The sequence below is a fragment of the Nannizzia gypsea genome, genomic scaffold, assembly GCF_000150975.2.
Source record: "Nannizzia gypsea CBS 118893 supercont1.4 genomic scaffold, whole genome shotgun sequence".
NCBI classification, from domain to species: domain Eukaryota; kingdom Fungi; phylum Ascomycota; class Eurotiomycetes; order Onygenales; family Arthrodermataceae; genus Nannizzia; species Nannizzia gypsea.
Genome location: NW_003345198.1, coordinates 2,675,528 through 2,701,199, shown reverse-complemented (window position 1 = coordinate 2,701,199; position 25,672 = coordinate 2,675,528). Strand labels below are relative to the sequence as shown.

The 25,672-nt window shown below is 48.1% G+C and overlaps 11 protein-coding genes across 11 annotated transcripts; 7 read left to right on the top strand and 4 right to left on the bottom strand.

Moving 5' to 3' along the window:
• Positions 1-610: 610 nt before the first annotated feature.
• MGYG_05717 (hypothetical protein) lies at positions 611-2,673 on the top strand (the record flags this gene model as incomplete). The annotated part of the gene is made up of 4 exons (XM_003173082.1): positions 611-985; positions 1,097-1,209; positions 1,297-2,201; positions 2,309-2,673. 4 exons carry the CDS (start codon positions 611-613, stop codon positions 2,671-2,673), a joined length of 1,758 nt encoding a protein of 585 aa, XP_003173130.1.
• A 2,708-nt stretch (positions 2,674-5,381) lies between these two features.
• MGYG_05716 (hypothetical protein) lies at positions 5,382-6,669 on the top strand (the record flags this gene model as incomplete). Its single annotated transcript, XM_003173081.1, has 3 exons — positions 5,382-5,602; positions 5,663-6,107; positions 6,187-6,669. 3 exons carry the CDS (start codon positions 5,382-5,384, stop codon positions 6,667-6,669), a joined length of 1,149 nt encoding a protein of 382 aa, XP_003173129.1.
• Positions 6,670-7,536: 867 nt separating this feature from the next.
• On the top strand, positions 7,537-7,902 carry MGYG_05715 (hypothetical protein; the record flags this gene model as incomplete). The annotated part of the gene is made up of 2 exons (XM_003173080.1): positions 7,537-7,739; positions 7,842-7,902. 2 exons carry the CDS (start codon positions 7,537-7,539, stop codon positions 7,900-7,902), a joined length of 264 nt encoding a protein of 87 aa, XP_003173128.1.
• Positions 7,903-8,775: 873 nt separating this feature from the next.
• On the top strand, positions 8,776-11,545 carry MGYG_05714 (hypothetical protein; the record flags this gene model as incomplete). Its single annotated transcript, XM_003173079.1, has 7 exons — positions 8,776-9,284; positions 9,342-10,436; positions 10,506-10,633; positions 10,689-10,835; positions 10,918-11,124; positions 11,189-11,296; positions 11,427-11,545. The coding sequence occupies 7 exons, from the start codon at positions 8,776-8,778 to the stop codon at positions 11,543-11,545; spliced, it is 2,313 nt and encodes a 770-aa protein (XP_003173127.1).
• A 757-nt stretch (positions 11,546-12,302) lies between these two features.
• On the top strand, positions 12,303-14,600 carry MGYG_05713 (inorganic phosphate transporter PHO84; the record flags this gene model as incomplete). The annotated part of the gene is made up of 3 exons (XM_003173078.1): positions 12,303-12,362; positions 12,419-12,526; positions 12,582-14,600. 3 exons carry the CDS (start codon positions 12,303-12,305, stop codon positions 14,598-14,600), a joined length of 2,187 nt encoding a protein of 728 aa, XP_003173126.1.
• A 541-nt stretch (positions 14,601-15,141) lies between these two features.
• On the bottom strand, positions 15,142-16,275 carry MGYG_05712 (hypothetical protein; the record flags this gene model as incomplete). Its single annotated transcript, XM_003173077.1, has 1 exon — positions 15,142-16,275. One exon carries the CDS (start codon positions 16,273-16,275, stop codon positions 15,142-15,144), a length of 1,134 nt encoding a protein of 377 aa, XP_003173125.1.
• Positions 16,276-16,565: 290 nt separating this feature from the next.
• MGYG_05711 (hypothetical protein) lies at positions 16,566-18,402 on the bottom strand (the record flags this gene model as incomplete). The annotated part of the gene is made up of 2 exons (XM_003173076.1): positions 16,566-18,296; positions 18,388-18,402. The coding sequence occupies 2 exons, from the start codon at positions 18,400-18,402 to the stop codon at positions 16,566-16,568; spliced, it is 1,746 nt and encodes a 581-aa protein (XP_003173124.1).
• Positions 18,403-18,777: 375 nt separating this feature from the next.
• MGYG_05710 (hypothetical protein) lies at positions 18,778-20,715 on the top strand (the record flags this gene model as incomplete). Its single annotated transcript, XM_003173075.1, has 1 exon — positions 18,778-20,715. One exon carries the CDS (start codon positions 18,778-18,780, stop codon positions 20,713-20,715), a length of 1,938 nt encoding a protein of 645 aa, XP_003173123.1.
• Positions 20,716-21,182: 467 nt separating this feature from the next.
• On the bottom strand, positions 21,183-22,522 carry MGYG_05709 (transmembrane protein UsgS; the record flags this gene model as incomplete). Its single annotated transcript, XM_003173074.1, has 5 exons — positions 21,183-21,512; positions 21,580-21,973; positions 22,041-22,213; positions 22,285-22,391; positions 22,465-22,522. The coding sequence occupies 5 exons, from the start codon at positions 22,520-22,522 to the stop codon at positions 21,183-21,185; spliced, it is 1,062 nt and encodes a 353-aa protein (XP_003173122.1).
• A 380-nt stretch (positions 22,523-22,902) lies between these two features.
• MGYG_05708 (hypothetical protein) lies at positions 22,903-24,552 on the top strand (the record flags this gene model as incomplete). The annotated part of the gene is made up of 1 exon (XM_003173073.1): positions 22,903-24,552. One exon carries the CDS (start codon positions 22,903-22,905, stop codon positions 24,550-24,552), a length of 1,650 nt encoding a protein of 549 aa, XP_003173121.1.
• Positions 24,553-25,040: 488 nt separating this feature from the next.
• Positions 25,041-25,477, bottom strand: MGYG_05707 (hypothetical protein; the record flags this gene model as incomplete). Its single annotated transcript, XM_003173072.1, has 2 exons — positions 25,041-25,364; positions 25,448-25,477. The coding sequence occupies 2 exons, from the start codon at positions 25,475-25,477 to the stop codon at positions 25,041-25,043; spliced, it is 354 nt and encodes a 117-aa protein (XP_003173120.1).
• Positions 25,478-25,672: the final 195 nt, after the last annotated feature.

Sequence of the window (25,672 nt, the reverse complement as noted above, 5' to 3'; positions counted from 1 at the left end):
CTGGCCCATTGCAGAATACTTAGAGCTTCTGTCATTCCGTAGTCTAGAAGAGACGGCATTCAGCCATCCGCTACCATCCATTCATAGGTTGCACCTATAGTATCAATGACCCCAATAGCTGTCCAGTAGTTAATTCAAGGACGGAGTGTAAGATATTAGAGGAGAGTAGCGCAGCTATAACTCGGCCTCATGCGAGAGCTGTCGACTTCAGGAGCTTATATATTGGGCGTGTTTACTCCGTATCTGTAGCTATCCTCATTTGTTCGCGGCTGCCATGTGTCACACAGGTATTTAACAGGCGCACCTGGGAAAGGCACCGCCACCGGAACGTAACTAAACCGTGGCTGATGTATATATATACCTAGTGGTTATACGGATTAGCTGCGCTCTCAAACTGCCACATGCATAGTACTGCTGATTGTGCTATTTTAGGCAGGTTGATGACAACGGCCCCAGTCCCTGGTTCGGGCTCAGCTCGTATTTTATGTTAACATCACAGCCCCATGGAAGCCTTGCAACTTCGCGCCCCTTGTTGTTAACTTTATAAAACGATAAACCCAACCTCTAGCCACCTTATAATGCAAAAAACGTTCCCGAACCTGTATAGGCCATGACGGAGTCACAATCTACTCGATATATCCCACAATACCCTACAGGAGACAGCGATGAGGAGAACACACGCTTTTTAGTTCCAGCCACAGGCGCGGAAGCTGAAGCCGAAAAGCACGACGGTTGCCAGGAAAAGCCTAAGGGATGGCCGAAAGGATGGAGATTCACCTTGTCTTTGGCTGCGTTTGTGGGAGTTCTTGTGTTTGGGTTCAATCTCGGCTTCGTTCTATGGGCTATCACACATCATAATCTCAGCAATGGGCGTGGAGTTCTCTATGACGGTGATTGTGACCATATGCATGATTTGAGCGTTGGATTTCACTTGGTGATTAATATATTCAGTACCATTTTATTGGGTGCAAGTAACTTTACAATGGTATGTATAATGGAGGCGCTAGTTACCCCTGGTAGTAGTAATACGCTAACCGTGCTGTCATTTAGCAATGTCTGAGTGCGCCGACCCGACATCAACAGATCTCATAAAAAGCTAGATTGGCTTGACATCGGTGTGCCGAGTGTGAGGAATTTTCGCCGAATATCACGGAAAAGAGCAATACTGTGGATAATTTTGGTGCTATCATCCCTTCCCCTACATTTAATGTAAGTAATTCGTCCAACGCTGCCTCCCCCTCCCTCCCGTTTCCCCTTTTTTTCTGAGGATTAGACACTTAGTGTATGGACTTAAAGTTATAACTCGACCATTTTTGCCACTCTATCGTCAAATGCCTATTATGTCTTTCTCGGAGATGAGCCCCTTGGACGGAATAGCCCGGAGGACATGACGCTGGTTCTACCTACTAGGTTTCCTTATGAACCCGGAGATTCTCTTTACAGTCCTCCTCCCGAGGGTACTGTCTACGATTATGAGCCCCAGCGGCCTGCTATCAATTCCACATTTACTCGACTTTATAGTATGGGGCGTAATAAGACGCTTAAATATTTGGATAACTCTGCGTGCCTTGATGCATATGCTACAACATATCAAACAGCCTACCTTAACCTACTATTGGTGACAGATAAGCCCAAGAACGAAAGCGAATACCTTGTTGTCGACTATCAACGCGTGTTTAGCCCCTCTCTTTACAGAAATGCCATAAAACCCGAGCCTGATCCCTACCGATGGCTGTGTCCTGAGGAAGATGAAATTAGCCGTTCGGAGAGAGACCAGAAAGATTCACATGACTGCAGATTCCATCTCCCAGATATCCGGGCTCAGGTTGCAGCGTCCAACTGGACAGTAGGGTCCCATCAAGTGAGGTTCTGCCTTGCTGAGCCGGCACCAGCTCACTGCAAGCTTCAGTATAGCCTTCCGTTAACTGTGATTGTTATTATCTTTATCGCTATTAAGGTGACTGCTATATGCTACGTTGCCCTCACGACAATATCCGCTATTTTGACTACTGGGGATGCCGTTGCATCTTTTATTAGAACGCCGGATGAGACGACACGCGGGAAATGTTTGCTATCCATGAAGGACATTACGAAAGCCCCGGATGCATCTAAACCTAGCTGGTTTTATCAAATTTATACGGGATATAACGAGAAACCCGAACGGTGGCACTCTGCTGTGGCAAATAGACGATGGACCTTAGGTATAATATCGTATGTCTCCTTTCCCACTCTCAAATCATTTACTATAACGATTGTGCCAACCGAAACAGATACCTCGCTTCCATCATTGTTTGCATTTCACTTTTAGGATACGGATTTAGTACAATTTCAGACAGCAGTGGTATTTGGTTGGTCGGATTGCAAGCAACTGATCCGCGCACCTTGATAGTGGGTGACTGGCCTACATCCCTGGTGTCCAACACCCTAATGGCAAATTTGCCACAACTTATATACTCCATCATATATTTCGCATTCAACAGTATTGTTACAACAATGACTATGGCTGCAGAATGGAGCCAATATGCCGTGCAGCGAAAAGGCCTTCGAGTACGGATGCGCCTAGAATATCGCAACGGAGCACCTACTTCCTCTCATTGCCTTACCGCTACGCAATCCCGCTTATGGGTACATCGGGTATACTGCATTGGCTCATCTCGCAAAGCCTCTACCTAGTTGGAATCGAAGCGTACAATGAAGTCCTCCAGCGTACTCCTTCAGCTGATCTCTTTACGTGTGGCTACTCCCCAACTGCTATTGTTTGTAGCATTACCGTGGAGACTACAATGATTATCTGCTTGATTGCATTAGGATTTAAGCGCTTTAAATCTGGTATGCCAGTCGCAGGGAGTTGCAGTCTGCTATTGCAGCTGCGTGTTGCCTTGACTCTGAGCTATCTGGTGTTGGGAAATCAGATGAGCCACGCAAGAATATGGAATATTTACCACTGCAATGGGGGGCGGTAGCTTCAAATGGTGATCTTGTTGGGCATTGCACTCTTTCAAGCGATGAAGTGAGCATGCCAATAGACGGACAGATATACTGTTGGTTACTTCAGGCGCTCCCCCACATCTGCACGGGAAATATATCAACCCTTAGAACGGGACATAAAAAAAAGAAATGGCGCATCGATGGCTCAGCCACTAGCTTTCAAGGTCTCATTCAAGCACCAAGGCTACCATTAACTACTCTTTTTCCGCCCACTTTCCCTACACAGCTACCCTAAAACGTTATAACCCACTAAACGTAACACCCTTCTGTCAGATAACAGCCAAGTAACGTTGGAAAGTGTTAGGAATATAGAGAGGGAGTCTTCAGAGCAACAGAAGCAAGGAAGGGCCGATATTCTTCTATCGGAGCTGCACAACGAACCATTTTCTACTTGGGTCATATCGCCATCATCCTCTTCCTGCAGGGCCTTGTACTAGACTTCCGTATGGGCGGTAAAATCCATTGGTAATTTGGGTGGGATGGAGTTAGGCCCTCACCCACCTATCCCACCCAAATTACCAATGGATTTTACCGCCCATACGGAAGTCTACTTATAATTAGATCTAGATAGAATACTATTAATATAAGAAAGTAGATATTTATAAGGTAGATTGTATTGATAAGTAAAGGTAATAACTATAATATATATTCTAGCCTTTTTTTCTTATAATATTATAGAGAAAGTATTTAAATATCCTTTTTAACCAGTTTATATACTAGAAGTATAATATATTTAGTAGAGATATTACTCCGTACGTATTTAAAGAAAGAGGTATATTTAAATTAAATATTCTAGTTAAACTATTATTCTATTTGAACTGGGAGTTCACCCACAAAAAATAAGTGCGTGACTCAACCAGGGTATGTAAGCCTTGGTGTGATCGCGAGTAGTTAGTTAGTTAACCGCCACAAGGGATGGCTCTGCGGCATTGAGACATTCACCAAGGCTATAACGCGAGAATGGCTCCAACATGCTAATATATTCAAGGTCAAACGATCGTAAGGGGTGCAGAGCAGGTAGATCCCAAAGGAGAAAAACGGTATGGCAGCCGCAATACCTGCTGATCCCGTAGGCTCGTTTTGAAGTCATCGTTGGTTTTTGGTCCGTCTTTGCTTTCCGTTGCTTCACTGGGCCCTAGTTAACGAAAACACGTGGCCTGTCTTTTAGGTTCCAAGGTTATTTTTTGCTTCTCGACTTCGACTTCGACCCGAACCGCGACAAGATAAGCAGATATCTTGCTAAAGGTGACACGTTCATCTATTGCATATCTTTGAGCATGCTGGCCACATTTGGCAAACCCATAATGGGGCGCTGAGCCGTCAACCATTAATGCCAACAATAAGGGTAGTCTTAGTAGAGGCCTATTTTCGCACGATACGCCCCTGGTTAACCAACAATATGACTACAATAATTACGGCAGCGAATGTGGCCAATTAGCCCTTTTTATTATTCTTCCAGTCGTCACAGACTCACTAGCCCACATCATCGAATGCTATCTTGCCAGGGTCCGACCATTCATTTCCTATACCTGGTCACAGATGGATGGTCCATCTCCATCCGAGGCAGAGGTCAAAGAGCCTACTAACTAACTACTGAATATTCCATCCAACAAACTTCCTCTATCGACATCTGGAGTGTCTATTAATGGCAAAATTAAACCCACAGCCCCTTAATATGGAGCTCACCATCGTATAATGGATATCTAACAGTGCACATATTAATGTCAAGGGAGGCAGTGTGTTATGAACAGCTATTTTGGGGGCCAGGGCCCTCGCCAATAGGAGTTTAAGCCAAGAATTTGTGCTGTTGGATGTGCCAGATACCCCTGCGCTGTACCATGCAGATTACATGTGGGCAACAATTAAGTAAGGATGGCCGTTTGTGCTTGCCTGCCTTCGCACCCGCAGATCAGCAGGACAGACCCATCACAATTGCTCTATTTGCCCTCTGCCCCCAGCCCGAGCTGCCAGAGCTGATATAATACAGGCTTTTCCCACTTCGAAAAATGGCAGGCAGCGCTGCTCAGTGGGGCTGGGGTGGCTAGGAGAAAGCGGTTGGCGCCTAGCTACCCGGAGTACGCACGGGGCCAACAGTTAACTTAGGTGTTTGAGGGCTTATATGGATGCAGCTGCCACTAGGGTTCCCCGACATCGACCGGGCACTGCCAGCTTTTGCGGGCCCCTATTCTATTATTTAGAGCAGTTCATGCTCTTGGAACTGCTCAATTGTTCAGATTGCTCTTTTACAAGTAGAGGTTTAATTCCTCTAGTCATTTTTCCCTCATTACACAAGAAACAAGGAAACAACTACAACTTTTGACTGAAAAGGAGTGTGAGGGACACTCATCTAGCAGGCAGTGTTAAACTGAATCCACACTTACCACTAGCATAAGATGGCCCTTCGACCTCGCTCTGAAAGCTCAACCTGTGACCCACACGCCTTCGAGGAGCTAAGTTTGATTTTGCTGTTAACATTCGTTGTTCTGTTTCTCATCACCAGCCTGGTTCTGGTGTATAACTTCCCTATCCGCAGAAAACGGGCCCATCGAAATGGCCATGCAAAAGAGGGAGCACTTTGGACAGTACTGGGATTGTCCCTTGGAGCCCAATCAATGTACTTGAGCCGATTCATAACGATCATTGTTGATAATATCACTAACTTTAATCTATATAGAGCGTATATATTGGACCTTGCAAGTTTGGTTACTTCGCAGTGCTCACCTACGTCTGAAATGACCCCCTTTACGCTCGATATAGTCACCGGCTGTCTTGGCTTTATCTCCGGATTTCTCCTACTCGCCGCGACACTGCTTCCAATCACTCGTCTGATGCACGAGTGTGCGGGGGGGGTACTGTCACGAGTTACTTCTATCGGCCATAAAACGCTTGTCATACTGATGGGGGCTGACGTGATTGTCTGCATTGCACTGTTGATCTGGCTCATTACCGACTTTAACGTTGACTTCACTGCATTCGCTCGGTTTGCTGTCGGCCTCTATGGGGGCCTAGCAGGGATCTTCGTCATTGTATATCATATACTGGGAGTTCTCGGATCATTTACGGCCTTTGTGAACCATATCATAGCCATTAAGAGGGCGCCTCAGCTTCGCAGGAGCGGTGTAAGTGATAATACCTGACTACTTTCTACGCTCCTCCCTTGACCCCTTTTTTTTTCGGATCTATTAACTCCATTTCTAGAAATTACGGACACTTGCACACCTCCTCACGATAGCCCAATTTGCAAAGTACGCCACTAGTATCATCGTGATATGGGTTGATAGTGGTATTGAGAGCTATGTTCTGAACCACATATTCCTGCTGACAGCCATAGCCTCTGCCCTGTACTATGTGCCCAACGCAGCATTGGCAGTTGCCAATAACACCGAACCACCTCGATATGATCAGGGAATTCCAACCCCTGTTTACAAGACACAGTACGCTCCAGTGAACACGTTCCCTCAAGACGAGACGTATTATTCCCAGGGAAACGAGAACATGACCGAAGCCTACGATGTCCCGCCAGTACCACCTGTCGGAAGACCACAAGAACTAGCAGGTGGATATACCAAAGTACCACAGCTATCGGGCCCTCCGCTGCAGCCGTTATCGTCACCATCATCACCAGCTAGGCGGCACGACCACCCTGTGGAACTACCAAATCAGACTCCCCAGCCTTCATGAGCATCAGTCCAGCAAGGCCCAAGTTAAATTGTTTTTTTACGCCTTTCTAATGTACATCAACATGTTTGCATAATACGAGCCAATTAATACACAATTACCAACTGGAGTTAACCAGGGGTCTATCGACTTTTTGTCTTCAGGGACTAAGCATTTGATGAGATGAGAGAAAGAATAGTGAAATATACCTTTCCAATTCATTCTTTTCCCGCAGCAACCTTGAACTTACGGGTTCACACCTACTACCAACGGACTACCCCAGATCTGAGCTCACTCTCCCTTGATGTGGATAACCCTTGTCACGCCCCGATCAGAACTGTCTACTGCTTCCAGTAACTACTCTCTTGCATCCCCTTGCTTACCTGATATGCGAACCTGGCCGGGCGGAGATATCTCTACAATCAAACCTACAAAGGAAAATCACCGCTGCTATCCCAGCCGCAACTAGCACGGAATTGTCCAATCAGAGAAGTCTTTTATGACTATTTGAACTATACTACTCACCACTACTCTGGGCTGTGGTCGGGGCAGACTTTTCAGGCAAAGAGGATGAGTGTCCTCAGTACGGAGTATACTTACGTATATGTGGTCGGCGCTCTCACTGAAATGCTGGGATAAACATAATAAACTAATAGATTAAAATCATGTGGCCTTTTTTCATACTTTTTGTTAACTTCCTCCCACAGAGCATATGGTGCTCCTAATTAAGGAAGAATAAATCTATATTTCATGCTACAGAGCTTGGAATCATCTATACTAAATAATCTATACCTGCGAATCAGGAGTGCTGACTAATTGATGCAGTTTATTTAAGCTTTTCATCATATTCGGACTAGTCCTGAGTATTCAACCAATAGACGGCTGCATAGGATGAATAACATCTCACGTGATGAATCTTTTTGTGAGATTACTAACATTGTGAGTTGTTACTTGTCGTCTCCACAATCGCAAAACGACCAACTGTCAACCAACCGCGCCTTAAAAAGGCATTCGCAAGGTGGAAACATCCTGGTGGCTCTCGGTAATGGTGGTCGTGATGGTGGTGACGACGATATGGCGGCGTTGACTGCTCGGTAAGCAAGGCCGCCAGAGAACAATAGATGGATGGATGACCGTCTGGCGCCTTGATTCACACAGCGTCGTAAGAAGTTAGTTAACTAGCCGATACGCACTAGTTATCAATATCCCTGGCCGAGCAGTCACAATAAGGATGGGTTCCGATCCAATGAATACTGAACGTGCTCCTGCGACTTGCTCAGTCTCTCCCATGTTTTGCTTTTTTTCCGCGATATATATATCCCAACTTACGCAGTTGCCGCTCGATAAGCCCGGTACCTGCTTCTGGCGCGCTGGACATATGGGAGTCGCAGGTACCTCACGGTCACCCTAACTCCGTCCTACTACATCCTCCGTACGATAGTAATAGCATGGCTCCCTTGCGTGTGAACCCCCATTCCATGGGTATTTTTTCAGTTTCTCGTGGCAGCGTAGCCAATATCCGTATGTACGGAGAACGACTAGGGAGGCCACAAGATACGGAGAAGATTGGCGCCTCACCCAGCTTAGAGAGGCGCATTTTTTTTTTTTAATCTGCCAGACACCAGTTCTCTTGGTTATTAAGTTGGCTTGCCTACCGTTCAGTTGTTTTACGGCGGCCTGCCTGTCTGTGGAGTCGGGTGAGGCTCTGTTGCTGCCGTTCAACTGCTCGCCAGGAAGAACGCTCATCAAACGATACCTCAGGGAGGATTTTTGTTCCCTTTTAAGTCTTCGTTATTACTTCTTCTTGTTGATCAACCGGTTTTTCCCCATCGCATTACTTGCATGAGCGTTGGCTAGACATTTGTTTTTTGGCTTGACCTCTTCGTGAGACAAGTCTACCTCGATCCTAGGATTACTGCTGTGTATTCTAAGCGTGTCCTGATTCACTCTTCAGTCTGATATATAATCGCCGTCCACGCATACCCGATCCAGATGGCTATCCTCTAAGTGGACAGTGGATCCTTGTCCAATCTCCTCTAATACTGACTTATACTTACGGAGTACACAGAGGCTATATACCCACGGTCCGTTCGATATAGGGAGGGCTCCCTCCCTACGAATAACTTCATCATGAGCTTTGGGTGGTCTGCTGGAGACATCTACCAGCTTATTGTTGCCTGCCACACACTGGTGTCAAACTGTACTCTGGGACCAACGTCTGCTCTTCAAATAGTTCATGGCCTGTCGGTAGAGATTCAGGAACTCGAACGCTTACTGCAACAGCTTCGGAGCCTCGTTAAAGATGGCGGTGAGACTTCCTGTATCGATCTACGTGGAATCGAGGATACGCTGCGTGATTGTCGCACACATATGCAGAAGTACAACAACCTGCAGCAGGCTTATGATAACCACCACAGAAACAGCACGGATCCCACTGTAGTGGGAGAGAGACGGCCGGCTGCCACTTCAACCACCGGCGGACGTACTAGAGAATTACTTATGTCGGGTAGGAATGCAGCCAGAGTAGGCGGGGAGCTGGTGAGACATGCTACCTGGGGAGGTGGACAGATATCTGCTCTCCAGGACCGGGTTGCACGGCATAAACAGTCTCTGACGCTCTATCTTACGGTCTTGGAACGGTATGCTTCAACTCCACATGCTTTTCATGACCTATAAACTAAATATTGTACACACAGAGAACGGAGCATCCGCATGGGGAACAGGCTACAAAGTGTCGAACGTATGATTCATGAAATCCATGCTGAAGCTATGCCTTTAACTCGCACATACCCTCTTCAGCGTGTTGGTTCGATTCCTAGCTCGGGCTTAGGCATTCCAGACGGCCCCTCTGCAGGCAGCGACCGCTATCATATAATGCTAGAAGCTGTCGAGCGCCAACGTGAATATGCCATGCTCCAACGTACCCTCGCTGAAGATGGTGATGACCAGGAATGGGAGACGATTTGTGACCAGCTTGACCGATTCCATAGGCGAGTGTTGAATGTCATTGAGCGGATGACAAACTCCAGTGCTCAGCACGGGAGTAGGAGCGAGCATGGGTCACAGAGTGAAAGCGATATTGAACTCAACAGGACACTGCTGAACATGTCAAGAGGCTCGTTCAGGTCTCCTCCAAATGAAAATCAATCCTACCGCCGCAGACGTCACGCAGCGTTTGAGACCCCGCTGGAACGCTGTGACGAAACAGAGACGGAAACCGACCATCAAACCACTCATATGTCCATCAATGGCACAGAGGAAGTAGTAGATGAGCCGGAGAATCCGATTTATCGCAGCTCATCGACAGTTACCTTACCATCTTACACCCAGTCTGTCTTCTCCAATTTCACATCGACAAGCACTGCTGCAACTGAAGATACAGCAGTTATAACTACCAATACTACTCATATGGAGATACCTGGCAGCCACAATAAACCTTTATATAGTACTTCCCCTTCACAACCTCTCTCGGCCAGCCCATCGACTGTCAACTCCCTTTCTATCCCACTATCCACGAGTCCTGGGTCAATCAATTCCTATTCCACGCCAATTAGCCCAGGTTTTGCCCCAAGACAGAGTCCCTCAAATGCCCGTGATTCCATATCTAGCTACGCCAGTACAGCAAGTATTGCCAGTGCAGATAATGGTAATGTTCCCGTGCGCAGCGGAAGCTGCAGCAATGGAAACGGCAGTTTTTTCCCTCCCTCGCCGCGCAGGCGGGACACAGATGATTCAGGCCATCATTTGAGTTGTAGATGGAAGACCATTTCACTTAATGGTCCTGTAAGAATGTAAGCTTTCCCCTACCAAATGTATCCAGGTATTGCCATTCAAATGCGAATACTAAAAGAAATATACAGATCATGGCACGATCATCCGACGCGAGTCCGATGCCTTCTTTCTGCAGGCTACAAGAGCGACGGGAGGATGTGTGCAATTCGCGCCATAGATCCTACTAATACAGCTGAAAAGCTACCAATTCTCAGGTGTAAGGATCGGTCGATTTCTACCATTATTAAGGATACGAGCTAATATTGCAATAGTGTCGTCTACGGAAAGGCGGACCATTCCGCATATCGAACCATCAGGTGATCGCGACAGGGACCATGAAGCAGGAGTCATTCACTTCATCAAGGCGCCCAAGACAAAATATGGCGAGTATCCAATGTACTATATCGAAGATCCAGATGGTACGCTTTGCTACTTCCCCTTATCTTCTACTATTCTATTGCTTTCGGCCAAGGGGACTGACATAACATCGTTGTGACGTAGATCGCATCTATCTACAAAGCTTGATCTTTGGGAAAAATCTACTGCTGTCAGTGCTGGTGAAAAAAGTGTATAGCGCGAATGGAAGAGAATCAGATCGCCAGTATCTACGAATATGGGCAGAGATGGACAGTGAAGGGCGCGATGGAGACCTCTCAATCTTGTACTTTGCTTCTGCCAGGGAGCGACCTCGATATTTCGAGATTCATCGTGAGTTCGATAACCAAGAACTAACTAGTCGGTCCTGTTTGCCGAAATACTAACAGCAATGTAGGAAACAATATCGAGCCGAGCTTTAACAGAAGCCACCACAACTTGGTTCTTGAACTCCAACTTCTACAGCCCGGCCAATATCTTCGGATCACGTTTTTGTCTGCATCAGGTTCGTCTCCTACATCCTACAAACATCCAAGGAATCCCTGCCACTCAGCCCCATTTGTTTTCTCTTTTCTTATGTCCCTGGCACGCTGTTCTTCCTGTCGACTGACCTTGATGCTTGCTTGCTTGCGCAGACCTGCAACGCTTTACCGATACGCTCTTTAAACACGAACGACCCCCTGTATTGCAAGTCCCTCGTGTGTCGTCTCGGTTCGCTGATGGGTCGGCCGCCCTCCCATGGGGGAGCCCCTAGTTCGGCCCCTTGTCTGTTAGCTTCAACCCTAGCGCCTTGCATAACATGAAAAGGCCGACGCCTCAGCCACCCCGAAGCAAGCTTACGGGCCCCATGCCAGGCCCCGAAATTCTCACGAGCTCTTGTCCAACTGCCATCCTCCGTCATCAGTCACATTCGCTCTGGCAGCCTTAGCCAGGCTGCTTGCATAGCTCTTCGCTTCCTCTACCTGCACTAACATGTGTCTCGGATACCAAGATGGAGCCTCATCGTCGCTTAACCGGGCGTTCTCGCCCGCCAATCTATTTTAAGTCTTTGTCTGTTCCCAGCTTACCTTAATATATCATGGCCGATATCATCGCTGCTGCTACCCACACGGGCTGTCCCATGCATGTATACATATATATCCGCTTACTCCGCTACCTTGTGGTCTTTCAATTCTATTGCAAGAATCTTGGCTGTGTATCAAAACGCTGCCCTGCCTGCCCTTCAGTCTGCCTGATTGATGCATCCTCGCCTGTGATAGATTCGGACTTGTGGTTCCCGACTCTCTGCGCCTCCTTTAGGTCTTTTTGACCCTTATCATCTTGGCGGTGCTTGAGCCTCATGCTATATACTTAATAACATTGGCGAGCAGCTCGTGGGTTGGCTGTCGCCCATCATTGCCCTTCTGGGGGGAAACCACATCTCTCAGGCGCCCACGGAGGATACATTCATATCCATTCTGTACAACAAAGCTATCTACCTCGAGCTGTAACGGCAGAAAAGGGGGATCACCATGAAGATGCCAGTTTCGTTCAAGGTGAAGAACCGCACGGTTAACTTCAACTATATTCCTGTGGGTTGGTCGTTAAGCAGACGATTTCTCGACAGTTCTGAACTGATGAAACATAGGACCTCGATCTCCGCCGTCGCCGTGTGTTCGATGAGCTCGATGCTACTCACTTCCAGAGCCTCGTGGTATTTGTTGCTGGAATCGGTTTCTTCACTGATGGATACGATGTAGGCTACCCTGTGTAATCGAGAAGTAGCTTGATGCTAACGAGTAACTAACCAGATTTTCGCTGTCGGGATGATCATCCCCATGCTGGCGCATGTCTACTGGCATGGCACCATGCCTATGCATATTGAAACGGGCATGAGAGCTGCCACTCTACTCGGCACAATTATCGGACAGTTCGTCTTTGGTATACTTGCTGACCTCTACGGGAGGCGGAAAATGTATGGCTTCGAGCTTCTCATCGTTACGCTGTCGACTATCGGTGTTACCATGGCTTCTGACGGTGCATCTGGCTCTATGAGTATTGTCGCATGGTTGATCGTATGGAGATTTATCATGGGCATTGGCATTGGAGGTGACTACCCACTGTCTGCCGTTATTACCTCTGAATTCGCTCCAACTCGATCGCGAGGCCGAATGATATCAACGGTCTTTTATATGCAGCCTTGTGGTTATCTTGCTGCGACACTAGTGGCATTGATAGCGATGGCTGCACATGGTGGCAGTATTCCACATAATATACCCACACGGGTTGAAGATATAGTATCCTGCACGGATAATCCAGAATGCCGACGTGCAATGGATAGCGTTTGGAGATGGGTTATTGGCATAGGTGCTGTACCATCAGCCATTGCCATATTCTTCAGATTCAGTATTCCCGAATCTCCCCGATACACGATGGAAGTACTGAATCGACCAGACGAGGCACTGGAGGATGTCAACGAAATGGGCTGGCAGCGTGTACCCCAGAAGACTATGACCCCAGGTGATATTGAGATGCAACTCCCACCTCTACCAGATCAACATCCCCAATCTCAGTCACAACCAATGCCGGAAGGCAATCGCATACAGACGGAAAAACCACCGAGCTTGTCTGTTAGGCCTGCTTCGGCAATCTCACAGCCATCGAATCAGCCCATCTCTAATGATTGGAGCCATTTTGACCCCCGTCAGCACCACAGGAGCGCATCACGAGCGACAACAGATGGTGCCTCTCAGCGTTCCCCTCGTCGTGTCTCGCGGACACATACCATTTCCAGTGCTCATTCAGGGGCTGGATCTTCCCTATCCTTTTCCACATCCAACGACGATGAACCCGCGGATAGTACGTTGGTGGAAGATGATTTCGCTCCTCCTACCAAGGAAGCTAGCCAATGGACTCACTTCCGTACTGGTTTCTACAATCACTTCATCACCAATGGCCATTGGCCCACACTCCTTGGTACATCACTTGCGTGGGCCTGCTTCGACTTTGCATTTTATGCGCTTGGCCCTAACTCGTATAAAGTCGTTGGAAAGATCTTTAACGAGAAGGTTCTCTGCTTCCCCAGTGTTGTCAAGCAAGGCGGCAAGCTGCCGAGTCCTTGCCTTCCCCCTGGCCGCAGCTTATACGAGGATGGGATTCAGAATGCATGGCACTCGCTCATCATCGTCTCCGCAGGCTCAATAACAGGCGGTCTAGGCATGATCAAGATTATCAAACGAACGTCCCCTCGCACCATCCAACTCTACGGTTTTATTTTATTGGCTGTGATCTTCGTTATTATCGGCGTTTGCTTCCAGGTCGTTCCTAGATCTGCCTCCGTGCCCCTGATTGCATTCCTCTACGCACTGTCCCAGGTTTTCTTCGAGATTGGCCCTAACGTCACAACGTTCATGATTCCAGCTGAGTTATTTCCAACTCGATTCCGCTGCACTGCCCACGGCATCTCCGCGATGTCTGGCAAGATTGCATCTGTCTTGGTACAGGCATTCGTCGCCTATGCACCAATTGGCCCTTACAAGCCATCCGACAACAACCCTTCTGACAGTAACTCGACCGATACTAAAGCTCAATGGCTAGGTTTCGTGGTTATCATCTTTGCGGCATTTATGGTGCTGGGTGCTGCGGTTACAAAGTGGCTTATCCCCGAGGCAAGACAGACTGACGGTCTTGCAAGGCCTCTGGAAGAGTTACAGTATCTTGCCAAGATACGGCGACCGGCAAAGAAGAAGACTGCTGTGTCTGATGCCGTAGATCCCCAGGGCGCCTCTATCCCTAATAATGGGGCAAATGGCGTGCTTGCCCGAGTGTAATGGTAATATCAATGTGCAGGGCTGGATAAATGGGCAAGCCTACGACAATAATGTATAACTAAGTAATGAGATTGGCTGATGGTTAGTTAGGGTACCTTGGCAAATATCTAATAGGCATGAATATAAGAGGCAGCATCTAACCCCATAAGCGTAAGATGTGGCATGAATGGTTAACGGATGGTATAAATTTCGGATTCAACTAAAATAAAAAAAATAAAATAAAAAAACAGGCGTAACGTTGCATAAAGATATAGCGGGCCAGAAACCTATCAGGCCGAACCCAACACCCATACCCATGTAGCTATATTATCCCTAGCCTTATACCATGAAGACCCAACATGCATCGTAAGGAGACGTAACAAATAAGCAAGGCAAGAATGTATATATACACACGGGGCTCATAAGAGAAGAGTCCGAAACGGAAGAAAGAAAGAAGAAAATAAAAGTCATAACAGAGACGAGTTAAAACGCATCCTAGTTTCTATGACACCAGTAACGTTGGTATCACGTCATGCTTTGTAAAGATAGCAGGGAGTGGGTGTCACATAAAAGTAATCATCATCTCCCCCTTAACCTTTGCCTTCAAGACGGACGCAAGTTCAACATCTAGGTCCATTTGGATTTTCATTTGTTTTGGCTTTGAGTCTTTGCTGTTTGATGAATCAGGTGTAGGGGTATCAGCACTACCGTTAGCACTACTGAAAACTTCCTTGAGGCTGCGGAGAATTCCATTCGGCCCAGCTGGGGGAGGTCCGTCAGTACGGCCATTGGTGGCGTCAGCTGCAGTTGATGTTGGAAGTTGGGTTTCGTTTCCGGTAGTTTCACCCCCTTGTGCACCATCGTGCGTATTCGGGGTCTCCTGTTCTTGTTCCTGAGCAGCGTGTTTGTCCGCCTTAACTTTCTTCTTCTTTACAGCTTTTTTCGGCACCTTTGGCTGGGCTGTTGAAGTTGTTCCATCTTCTACTAGGTTCGCCCGATCTGCAGGAGTCCCAGCGTTACCGGCCCTTGAGCTGAGCAGTCCAGAGGCATCTATTTCAGTTGCAGGTTCACCTGCTACCTTCGCCTTCACTGCTTTCTTCTTTGCCCTTGCCCTTTTGGGGTTGACCTCCTCTGGAAGAGGTTCATCTCCACCGTAATAATCCCAGCCAGCATGTGTCGTGTTGTCGCCCCATCCGTCATCTCCGGAACCCTCGTTTTGGTTTGGTGCGGATGGCCACATGTCCTGCGGCGGTGTGGTCAAAGGAGAGCCTTTGGATTTCTTCCCCTTCTTCGGCTTGGTATTCAGTTTATTTAGTGCTTCGGGGGCTGGCACCTCGCTGCCCTGACCGTTGTTGGCATTAGGATCAATGTTCTCACTGTCAAGCTGGGTCGAGGCCTTTTCGACATTCGGTGAAGTAGAGACGCCGCCGTGGTCGTTCATCTCACCATCAGCTGCAGCTTGAGCTAGTTTCCTTGCTGCTTTCTTCTCTTTCCAGTAACCAGTGCGGCTCTTCTTCTTCTTCGCTGCGGTTGGAGATGATGCGGTATTGGATGAGGCAGCTAGATACTCCTGCTCCTGAATTGCGCTCCAGCTGTTGTCCTGCTGAGAAGCCATTTCCTCCTGGTGCGTCTTGACTCCGCCGTTGGCATTGAGATTCGACGGCTCGCGCGTACCGTCCACGGAGTTCGCAGTCATAGCTCCGGTCGTTGTTCTTTCACGCAATGCTGCAAGTGGTCTGTATTCTCTAGGATGCCCTTCTCTCTCCCCGTCTCTCTCTCTCTCTCTCTCTGCCGCGATGCGACTCAGTTTTGTCGTTGCTTTGTCGATTTCTTTTCGTCGCTTTTTTTTCTTGTTTATTTTTTTTTTCAGGCCGAATTTTTATGTTTTGATGACATAATCACGGAACAAGTGGGTCTGGTGGGTCCTTCCCGTTTGAGCCTAAAATTAGGGCTTGAAGAAAGAGACAGAGCGAGCCATGCAATGAGTTAGTATATAAAAAACTCGCCAGGTGTTGGTCGGTCCCTTGATAGTTCTTCAGCTAGAACCATTACACCCAGCCGCTTGTATCTCCCACTATTGAAGGCGTCCGGAACTGGGAAGGAATCCTCGTGTCTACCAACCAGCATGTACATACACGACCATCCAAATCTCTCCATCCCCTTAATTTTACCTAGAGGTATCAGGCCGAGCCGAATCTTGATAGCAACAAACCGCAGAGCAATACTCATGCGGACATATGACCCGTGCTCCTGATTGCCGTCATCTTCCTTGCGTATCACACCCTGCGTCAGCTCGGAAAACGCCAGAATCTCAAAGGTGGGAAGCACTGCTCTTGCCAGGAACCGCGAAGCCAAGTCGTCGAGTCCATTTTTTGAGATATGGATCAGCTCCTTCACAACTAGCTCACCCGTGGGTGTGATTTTTGTAAATGGCTGGTTTGGGGGTGCTTCCAGCTGCCGAATTAGTGTCAGTGTATCGGAGATCTCGTCACATAACCAGGACCTTTCCCTAGGCTGTTCTTTGTCGGCACGAGTAAAGCCCTGCATTTCAGCCGGTAGAACGTTATGAAGCTTGACAAGGAACATGTCCATGACCTTTATAGGGTCTTTGCTATAGTCTACCGGGACTTTGACTCCAATGGCCCCCATTATTCCATATACCCGGTCGTGAGGTCGTTTGCATTTTCGACGAGCGGAGGTACGGAGTAGTTCAATAGCATTCATCGATATCAGGGTGTGTAAACCGATGGTATTGACTGCAGCAAAGGCCTCTAACCGGCCATGGAGAAAAGCTTTCGTGGTACCGGATTGCTCTAGCCGTTCAATAGCATCTATTGCCTCTGTTAACATTCCGGTATCTTTTTTAATCAACGAATAAATGTAGTTCAGTGTCTTGGCTAGATGCTTAACAGTTATTGGATTCTGAGTTGCTTCGTGTAGTACGGGGTCCCCCCTTTTATCATAAAATACTGCATCAAAGCGCAATGCCGCTTCCTGCAAAGTCCATAGAGAAGTTGTCCACGGCACTTCTGTCGTTAGAGATGCAATGAGACACAGCCGTCGATGTGCCTCAGCCAAACTCGCCGTTCCGTTCTGGATGTCTATAAGCGGCGGAAGAGGTAGGACATTAGGCCGAATCATGTAAGACTGCTCAGGAACCCAGGAGCAGACCTCCGCCAGGATCTTTTCACCCCCCGAGCAGAGCCAAACCGCCGCGCGAGAAGCTGATCGGAATATTTCGCTCTGTTTGCCAATCTCCTCTGCATGTTCCTGGTCTCCCTCTATCTGGGGTATACACAGAACGTCCACCCATGCATGGCTTCCATTTGCAATTCTCCGAATGGCGAGATCCAAGTCCTCTCGAGTGAATAAACTATTGGCCGGGACATTCCAGTGACCACCATTGACAGGAGTGTCTAAATCTCTATTTTTATGCTTCCAGCGGCCCCAGGTATAAGATATTACCACATAATCCGGGTATGGTTCACAGGTCGTGTGGCTGGCTCCATCAGGCCCAACCAAACGGCTGGGGAAGCTGTTTGCTTGAGCCGGTCTAGCTAAGGACCTTTCGTATTTACTGACAAATTGGGGTCCATGAACAAAATCATCATATATGTTGGAAGGTCCAAGCTTGATAGTAGTGTTAATTATAGGCATCTGTAATGTCCCAGATTGCAGAAGAGTGTGGTCATCGCTCCAAAGCTCCTCGGTTTGGACCTGATCGTATAGTTAACTGGTTAGTTAGTTACATGATAGATGATGTTGCTAACGAAGATTCCATCTCACGCGGGCTTGAGATAGGACCTACCACAGACGCGGGCATAGTTACTGTTAACTAATAGTTAGGCAAGAAGACTGTATTCTTCTTGTATAAGTTAAGTAACTGGTCTCTCGTTAGAAAATAAAGGGGTTCATCTGTGATAAAAGGAGCTTCCCAGCCCCTCAGAAAAGTAACCGGCTAAGTAACTAACCAACGAATAGAAGGGCATTCAGGGAGGTTGACTGCATGCATTGCCTGCCAGGTATAGATGTACCCCGCCAGCCTTGGTTGGCCGGTAACTAGTTATTTAACTAGTTACTGAGAAATTGTTATGGCAATCGACATGCCGCAAAGAATATAACTTCCTCCATACGAATATCGACTCTCAGGTTATACTCCGCGTTGCCATTTCGTGAGGAACTGAGCGAATGGATGGAAATGTGCTCTCCAAAAACAACAAAATGGGCCATCCTCATCGGAACCAACTACCTCCCTGCATCTAACGAGCGCGAACCTGAAACTGTGTTCCGTGGCTGTGTTGCCGATGTCGAGCGGATGAGCGAACATCTATGCCTCAACCAAGGGTTCCAGAAGCAAAATATACTCAAGTTTATTTCTCGTCATCCGGATGATCGATCTGGCATTGCGCACAATAGCCACCAGGACGCAACATATAGAAATGTGAGGCGTGGCTTTGACCTCATATGTGCAAGAGGCAACCCTGGTGATATCGTATATATTCACTTTTCCGGTTTGATTAGAAGTGTCCCTACATTATTGCCTGCATGGAGTGGTAGACTAAGCGATAAAGGATTTGGGCTACTGGACGATGCCATCGGTAGGAGGTTTATCCACGACCTAGAATTAGCTCTCTTGTTGGCGGGACTCTCTAGAAAACGGCTGGAGGTCACAGTCTTTCTTGACTGTCGCAAACACGATTATTCTGCAGTTCATGAGACGGCTTCTCAATCAGAGTTCAGCCAGGAGGAGCTGTTGTCAGTCTTTCATGGGGTCTTCAGCCCGAGGGATCGAGATACCTGGCTCCTTAACCCTGATCCAGCAAGCCCCCATGTCTTACTGACTTTAGGCTATATTGACGGCCAAAGGGTGTTACAGGAACACCTAGATACCCAGTCTCAAGAGCATCACGGCACCCTTACCTACCTGTCATTGATAATTTTACGAGAGAATAATGGGCCTAATATCACGTATGATGAACTGATTCGACAGCTTGGGTTAATGACCGACCACAGATTCGGATACATACCTATATATAGTGAGGCAACAGTTATGTATGCCGGAAATACCGAAAAGTTATTCCTCGGTGGCATGGATGCACCACGGACGATAGGGTATCCGCTACATTTCCCAGCGATTTTGATCATCAATAGCAGTGGGGTTAGGTTGCATGTACTAGGTGGACGAGCGCAGGGCGTTTGCGACGGTGACGAAGTTCACTTTACTCGTGGAACTTATCTCGAAAATTCACCAAAGGCATTGGTTTACTTTTCAGGCCTGCTGTTCGAGATCTACATGGTGGATGAACTGTCAAGTTCCGCGAAACCTGTGGGCAGTTCCGAGGAGGAGCAAGGAGATTCTCTTACCGATGATACCATAGAAAAAACATATATAAAAGTACACGGCGTGGCGAGGTTTGTAAAGATACGGCACCAGAATCTGTCAAATGAAGAACATGCCGCATTATATAGTACAAGGCTGCTGCTGATAGGCAAATCGAAGGAGCTTGCAAGCCACTGCAATGTACGGGCTGTTGGCGCCTTTCGATATCACAATCCTGGCCGTCAAATTTCTACCAGAAGCCCTACATTGACCTCAGATGGAAGTCTCCATTTGCTCTCAGGAGACTGTGCTACCATTATATTTTCCACTGCTGTAAAGGAAACACTATATCTTGATATTCTCTGCTTTGACAGCACCTTTGGCATCACCCATGTCTACCCAAAAACCCCCAGGGAGTACCTAGCTACTAGGTTGCAGATGGAAAATGCTCATGTCAGTTTTGATGTTCGTTTCTCATTCCCGATCCAGAAGATGGACGACGCGGAATGCCACCAGGTAACAGAAATTCTCAAAATATTCGTATCAACTAGGCAAGAGTCATTTTATCCACTCGAGTTGCGGCCGATTGGGGACCGTGCCTTCTTAACAGCAAACCGGGATCCTGCTGCAAAGATTTCTCTAGCTACACCTCCGACTGGATTCGGCCCTTGGTTCATGGATGCTAGAGGCATTAATTCTGAGGAGAAAGTTCCATATGAAAAGTATGAGCTGGAAGATCCAGTAGAAGAGATATGGTACTGCTTTAATATCAAGGTCGTCATCCATAAAACGGCAGAATCTCTAGCGATGATATAATTTTGGCTAACTTGCCCCTGACTAGTTATGGGCTAGCTGGAAGGTATGGAAGAGGTTGGTATCTCTAACATTGATGGTATAGCTGATAGTAGCTGATATAAGATTACACATGTGGTGTAGATGGAGCTAATAGAACTAGCTGCCTTGGATGTTCTATGAGGCGGATGCTGCAGCCAGCGGTGTATAGTATATACTATGTATATAACTAACTGAAGGTCGCACGGGACCTGGATCTAGGGGCAGTGGGTCTTCAGTCAGTTGCGAAAGACCTTTGGAGAAGAAATGAGATAGGTTTACACTTAGGGTGCTGTGTACGGCCACAAGGGCCTCAGCCAGGGGTATATATAACGTTTTGATTTTGTCGGTTCCATGGTTGAGTACACGGCTAAGAACCATAAGACAGCTCAGGGGCCAAAAGTTATTCCATAACTACTGCCTTAGGAGAGTTTGTGGCCTGGGTAGTTTTCTCAGGGTGTTTTCTTCCCTTCGCGGGCCTTAACGACGGGAAAATCAAGCGAGTCCAGCGGAAGCTTAAGAAAGAGATGCTTGTTGGTCCACGTTACTTGGCCTTCGGCAAAGCCTTCGGAGTAGGCTGGTGGTGGAGGCGGATCGGTGATCTTGGTGATCAAGTATGCCGTCGACGCCTCAGCGATGCCGTAGAGCAAGACTCCCAGTACGGGGATGCGAATCATGAGGTAGAATCCAACGGCAAAGCCAAACAACACTCCATCTCTGTCAAGGAACCAGCGTCGTTTCTGCTCGGCAGTGAACTTCACCCGACTAAAATACGGTTCAAGCTAGGTGCGGTTATTAGTCTGGTTGATACTCCTTAGCAGCGCAATAATAAGTAATATCATGACTTACCAGTTCTCGCATCAAGCTGCGAGAGGCAAAATAACTCTGCAAAAAGACAATCAGATACTTCTTAGGGAGCACCAGGCCGGATCCAAAGACTACAGCGGCTGGGCCTAGACCAACGGCCTTGTTGAAGGTATAGAAACTGGCACACGGAAGGACGAAGCGGCCAACCAGGGGCAGATGCGAGAGGATGTAGACTGCCAACGCCATGCTCGTTCTTCTCCCATAGCGGATGGCAAAGGCCCTTAGAGGTGCAAGACCTGACTTTTTCCCATGTATATTACCGCCCTTGGAGTACATCCGCAGGTTATCATAATACATGGGCCGCAGCGTCGTTGGGTCGTCCTCCTTGTGCTTCTGCGTATAGGTCTTGTCAACCCAATGCAGAGACTCCATGAACCTGTCGAAGTGGCATGAGTCAATCAACTGCACCCTCTGCATATATCAAGGAACAGGCTTATGCATACATATTGTCCAGGGTTGGCGTGATATACCGCATCAGGGTCATGAGGAAAAACGGCACCTGGAGGACGTAGTTGGACACAAAGTCCAGCGTCCCGACGACACTATCATGCCATCCGGCGCTCTCAAGGTCAATAGCCCACGAGAGAATCCATAGTACCAGCTTCACGGCGACGATCTGGCAGTCAACTTGTTAGCCACAGCCGACGATCAGGCCCTACGCAGGCAGGTCAGATAGTTACGGCATACCGGGATCGCAACGACAAGATGGATGGCTATCCCGCTGCAGACAGCAAGCGCCGCCTGCTTGTAATGCTCCGACTTGAAGAGCTCCGGGTTCTGCAGCGCCCTGTGAGCTGTTGAGCCATGCAGTCAGCGAGTCTGGTGGTGATATCAACTGTCGCTGTCCATCCAAGGTGGCCGACCTACCGCCAACGAGAGTCAGCTGCGCACCCCGCAGGATGGCATTGGGCTCAAACTTGGGCATCGCGATAGCCGATGCTCTTATCCACGCCGTAGCTGCGTCTCTGCTGCCTGTCAAGAGTTCTCAGCCGAGTGGTGATGGCTGTTGCTGATGTTGCTGCTGTTGTTGTTGGCGCTTGGGTGGCTGAAAGCGCTCTACGTCACATTTACTAGTTTAACCGCGTAACTAAAGTTATGGCTGAGGCGGAGAGCAAAAGCCGACAGAGACGAGACGAACGAGTTGAAACAACCACAACTGCGTCTCTTCACATGCGCGCGATGTAAGTGCGTGTGCCTTGTTTCTTTTTATATCAGTCTTCTTCTACCTACGCTCCTTTTCTTCTCCCTTCTCGCTCTTTTTCTCGTCTCTCTTTCGTTGATTACCAGACGCTCCCTTCACTTACCATGGCCGAATCGCCATTCCCTTTGCGCCGCTCCTCGACACTCCCCAGAAGCAGGGCCATTTCGACAGGCAGATATAGCCTGGGATCGCATGAGCTCTCGACCAGCAGTCCCTCCCACTCCGACCAAATCCTCTACTCCAGCCCGTCCGCGAAGATCTTCAAGTTCGAGCTGCCAAACTCGTCTTCGTCCTCCCCAATCCTCCCCGACCTCGACTACCCCGTGGACGCCATAGAAACACTCCCCTGGCAGCTACCGACGGAGAGGCTGTCCTCTATCGGCCCGCTGAAGATAGAGACCGTTGCGGGCTCGGCGGCGTTTCTGAAATCCGGCAGCGTGGTGTACCCTCTGCTCAAGAACAGCCAGTGCTGGTGCGTGGACCAGGTCTCTAGATTCGTCTTCAGAATACGGAAACTCACATATTATCGTGTTGAGTTGCCGGGGGAGACGGAGGAAGATAAAAACCGCGTCGAGAGCTTCAAGGGGGTCCTATCCGGCATTATCAGATATGAAATCACACCTTGTCCCTTTAAACGTGGGTTCTCTGTCGTCCTGCCGGAGGAGGCCAAAACACCCAAGAAGAAGAAGGCCTGGCAGCCGAAGTTTCAGCCGATGCCTGCCTTTATACCGTTAGACCTGGCTACTGATGTCTCTTCGACGGCCTCGCGTGATCTGGAATCAAATAGCGAGCCAGCAGTCGATGTCCACAAAGACGCTACTCAGGAGCAGGGGCAGGAGCAGGAGCAGGAGCAGGATCAGGATACGGGGAACGGCTCGTCCATGGCTGCTGATGGAGAGTCTTTCCTGCTTGTACCAAAAAACAGGCAATCAGACGGTTCCAGAGTGACTACTCCTCCGACCTTCCAATCTTTGGTTGCCAAATTCCAGCAATTCCACGGTGCAAGTCACGTAAAGGAGCCAGAGAACCAGGATTATATAGACGACAGCGAGCAGATGTCAAGTTTAGGGTCTTATCATACGTGTGAAACGGATGCTTCCATTTCTCTCTCGGATGCCCCGTACTCGGATCCCCCCTCCCCATGGAATGAAGAGACTACTGCTGCACCATCTTTGGCACATGACGAAGACACCTCAGACCAATCTCCATCTATTCCAGAGTCCGATCCATTTCTTGATTCAGATAATGATAATATGAGCCAAATACCAAGAGTACTTTCATCTATAGACCAGCATTCCACCCCCAGGCAACCTGCCTTTGACAGACACAACTCCATCTACCTCTCGTCAGGGGAATGTGTTGGTGTTGACGAGCCCAGCCCTGATCTCCGTCAACGGCTTCGTAACAACCGCAAGAGAGACCTGTCACCTCTCCCACCGCCTTCCACTCTATACTATCCCTCTGCGCGGTCTCCCGCCAACCACCTCACTCATGCAATCATGAAAAAGACATGCACATACGTTCTCGGCCCACCAGTCCAGTTCCTCATGCTCCTCTTACGTCTTGCGGCAAAGGTGGCCGCTAAGAGGCCATCTCCTACTTCCCCTGACTTCCCGGACCCATACTCTGACCAGGACGACCTCGGTGATCTAAGCGAAGACGACTACGGAATACCCATCCCCTATCGCCCTTCTCTCAAACAGGTGAACTCGAATTCCTTAAGCGTCTACGATTCCTTGGACGAGACAGATTAAGCCCCTTTTTGCATCCTATTTTGTTTTTGGTCTGTATTTGTACCTTTTGTTTCTTTCTGTGTCTTACTCTGTATTTCGGTCTGTCTATCTAGCGTGTTGCCGGCGGTAATGACGGTTTGGGGTTCCAGGCACAATATGCAATATCTACTTGCATTAATGACATTTTCTTTAACATTTATTGGGGGGCGGTTTTACATCTTCTGGCCATAGCTGTACGGGTATACTACTGGACGTACAAAGGGGGTTTCTTATCTCGCTCGTTTGCGTCTATTTTACTCCAGCACACTTGGTATAATACCATTTCTTTTGTCGAAATTAATCCGTTGTCTCACACATATATACCTCTATGTTCCCGTAATACTGAAAGGATAAATCAAGCTCCCGTCTAACGCCAAACAATGCATAAGTACCTTAGGAGTGGAAAACACTTCCCTCCTGTCAAGTCATGCCGCCAACGTATGGCCCCCCATCGGCCAAGGTGTTTGCTCTTATTTCTTCCCCTTGGCTTTACCCTTCTTCTTTGCGCTGCGGTCCCTCTTCTTCAAGCCAACCATGCCAGCTTTGCATATATCCGCATACCGGCGATAAAACGCTTCGACCTCCTCCGGTTTCACAACTGTGTAAGCCTTGACCTTTGAATCTTTGTGCTCGCCGTTCGATGCTCGGACAAGGATCATTGGTGGATTCGACTCTGTAGTTGACGATTCGTCTTTACTTGTGGTTTCCGGCTGGAGTGGTTTCTGTGTAAGGAATACCGAGCCGCGGGAAGCGGCTGACTGCTTTACGAGGAGAGTCTCTAAGAAGGAGAAAAACTATAGCCGATACATTATTAGCTAGCCAGATCAGACAGAGCATATCGCGTATCCGTGGAGTATCCTTCGTCTTGTATCCATACCTCATCGTTAGGGAGGTGGGGTTTCGACATTGTTGCGCAGATGTGTAGATATCAATGGAATCTAGGTAAACGTATCCCAGTTATCTGAGTCCTTTGCAGGAGCCCAAAGCTATAATCAGACAGTAAAGAGACAGTAATCGTTGTGAAAAGCGCGAGCTTGTTCCTTGCTCTTCATTAATATGTTTTTCGGTTTATTTTCTCTTCGGCTTCTGTAAAAAGTGCGGA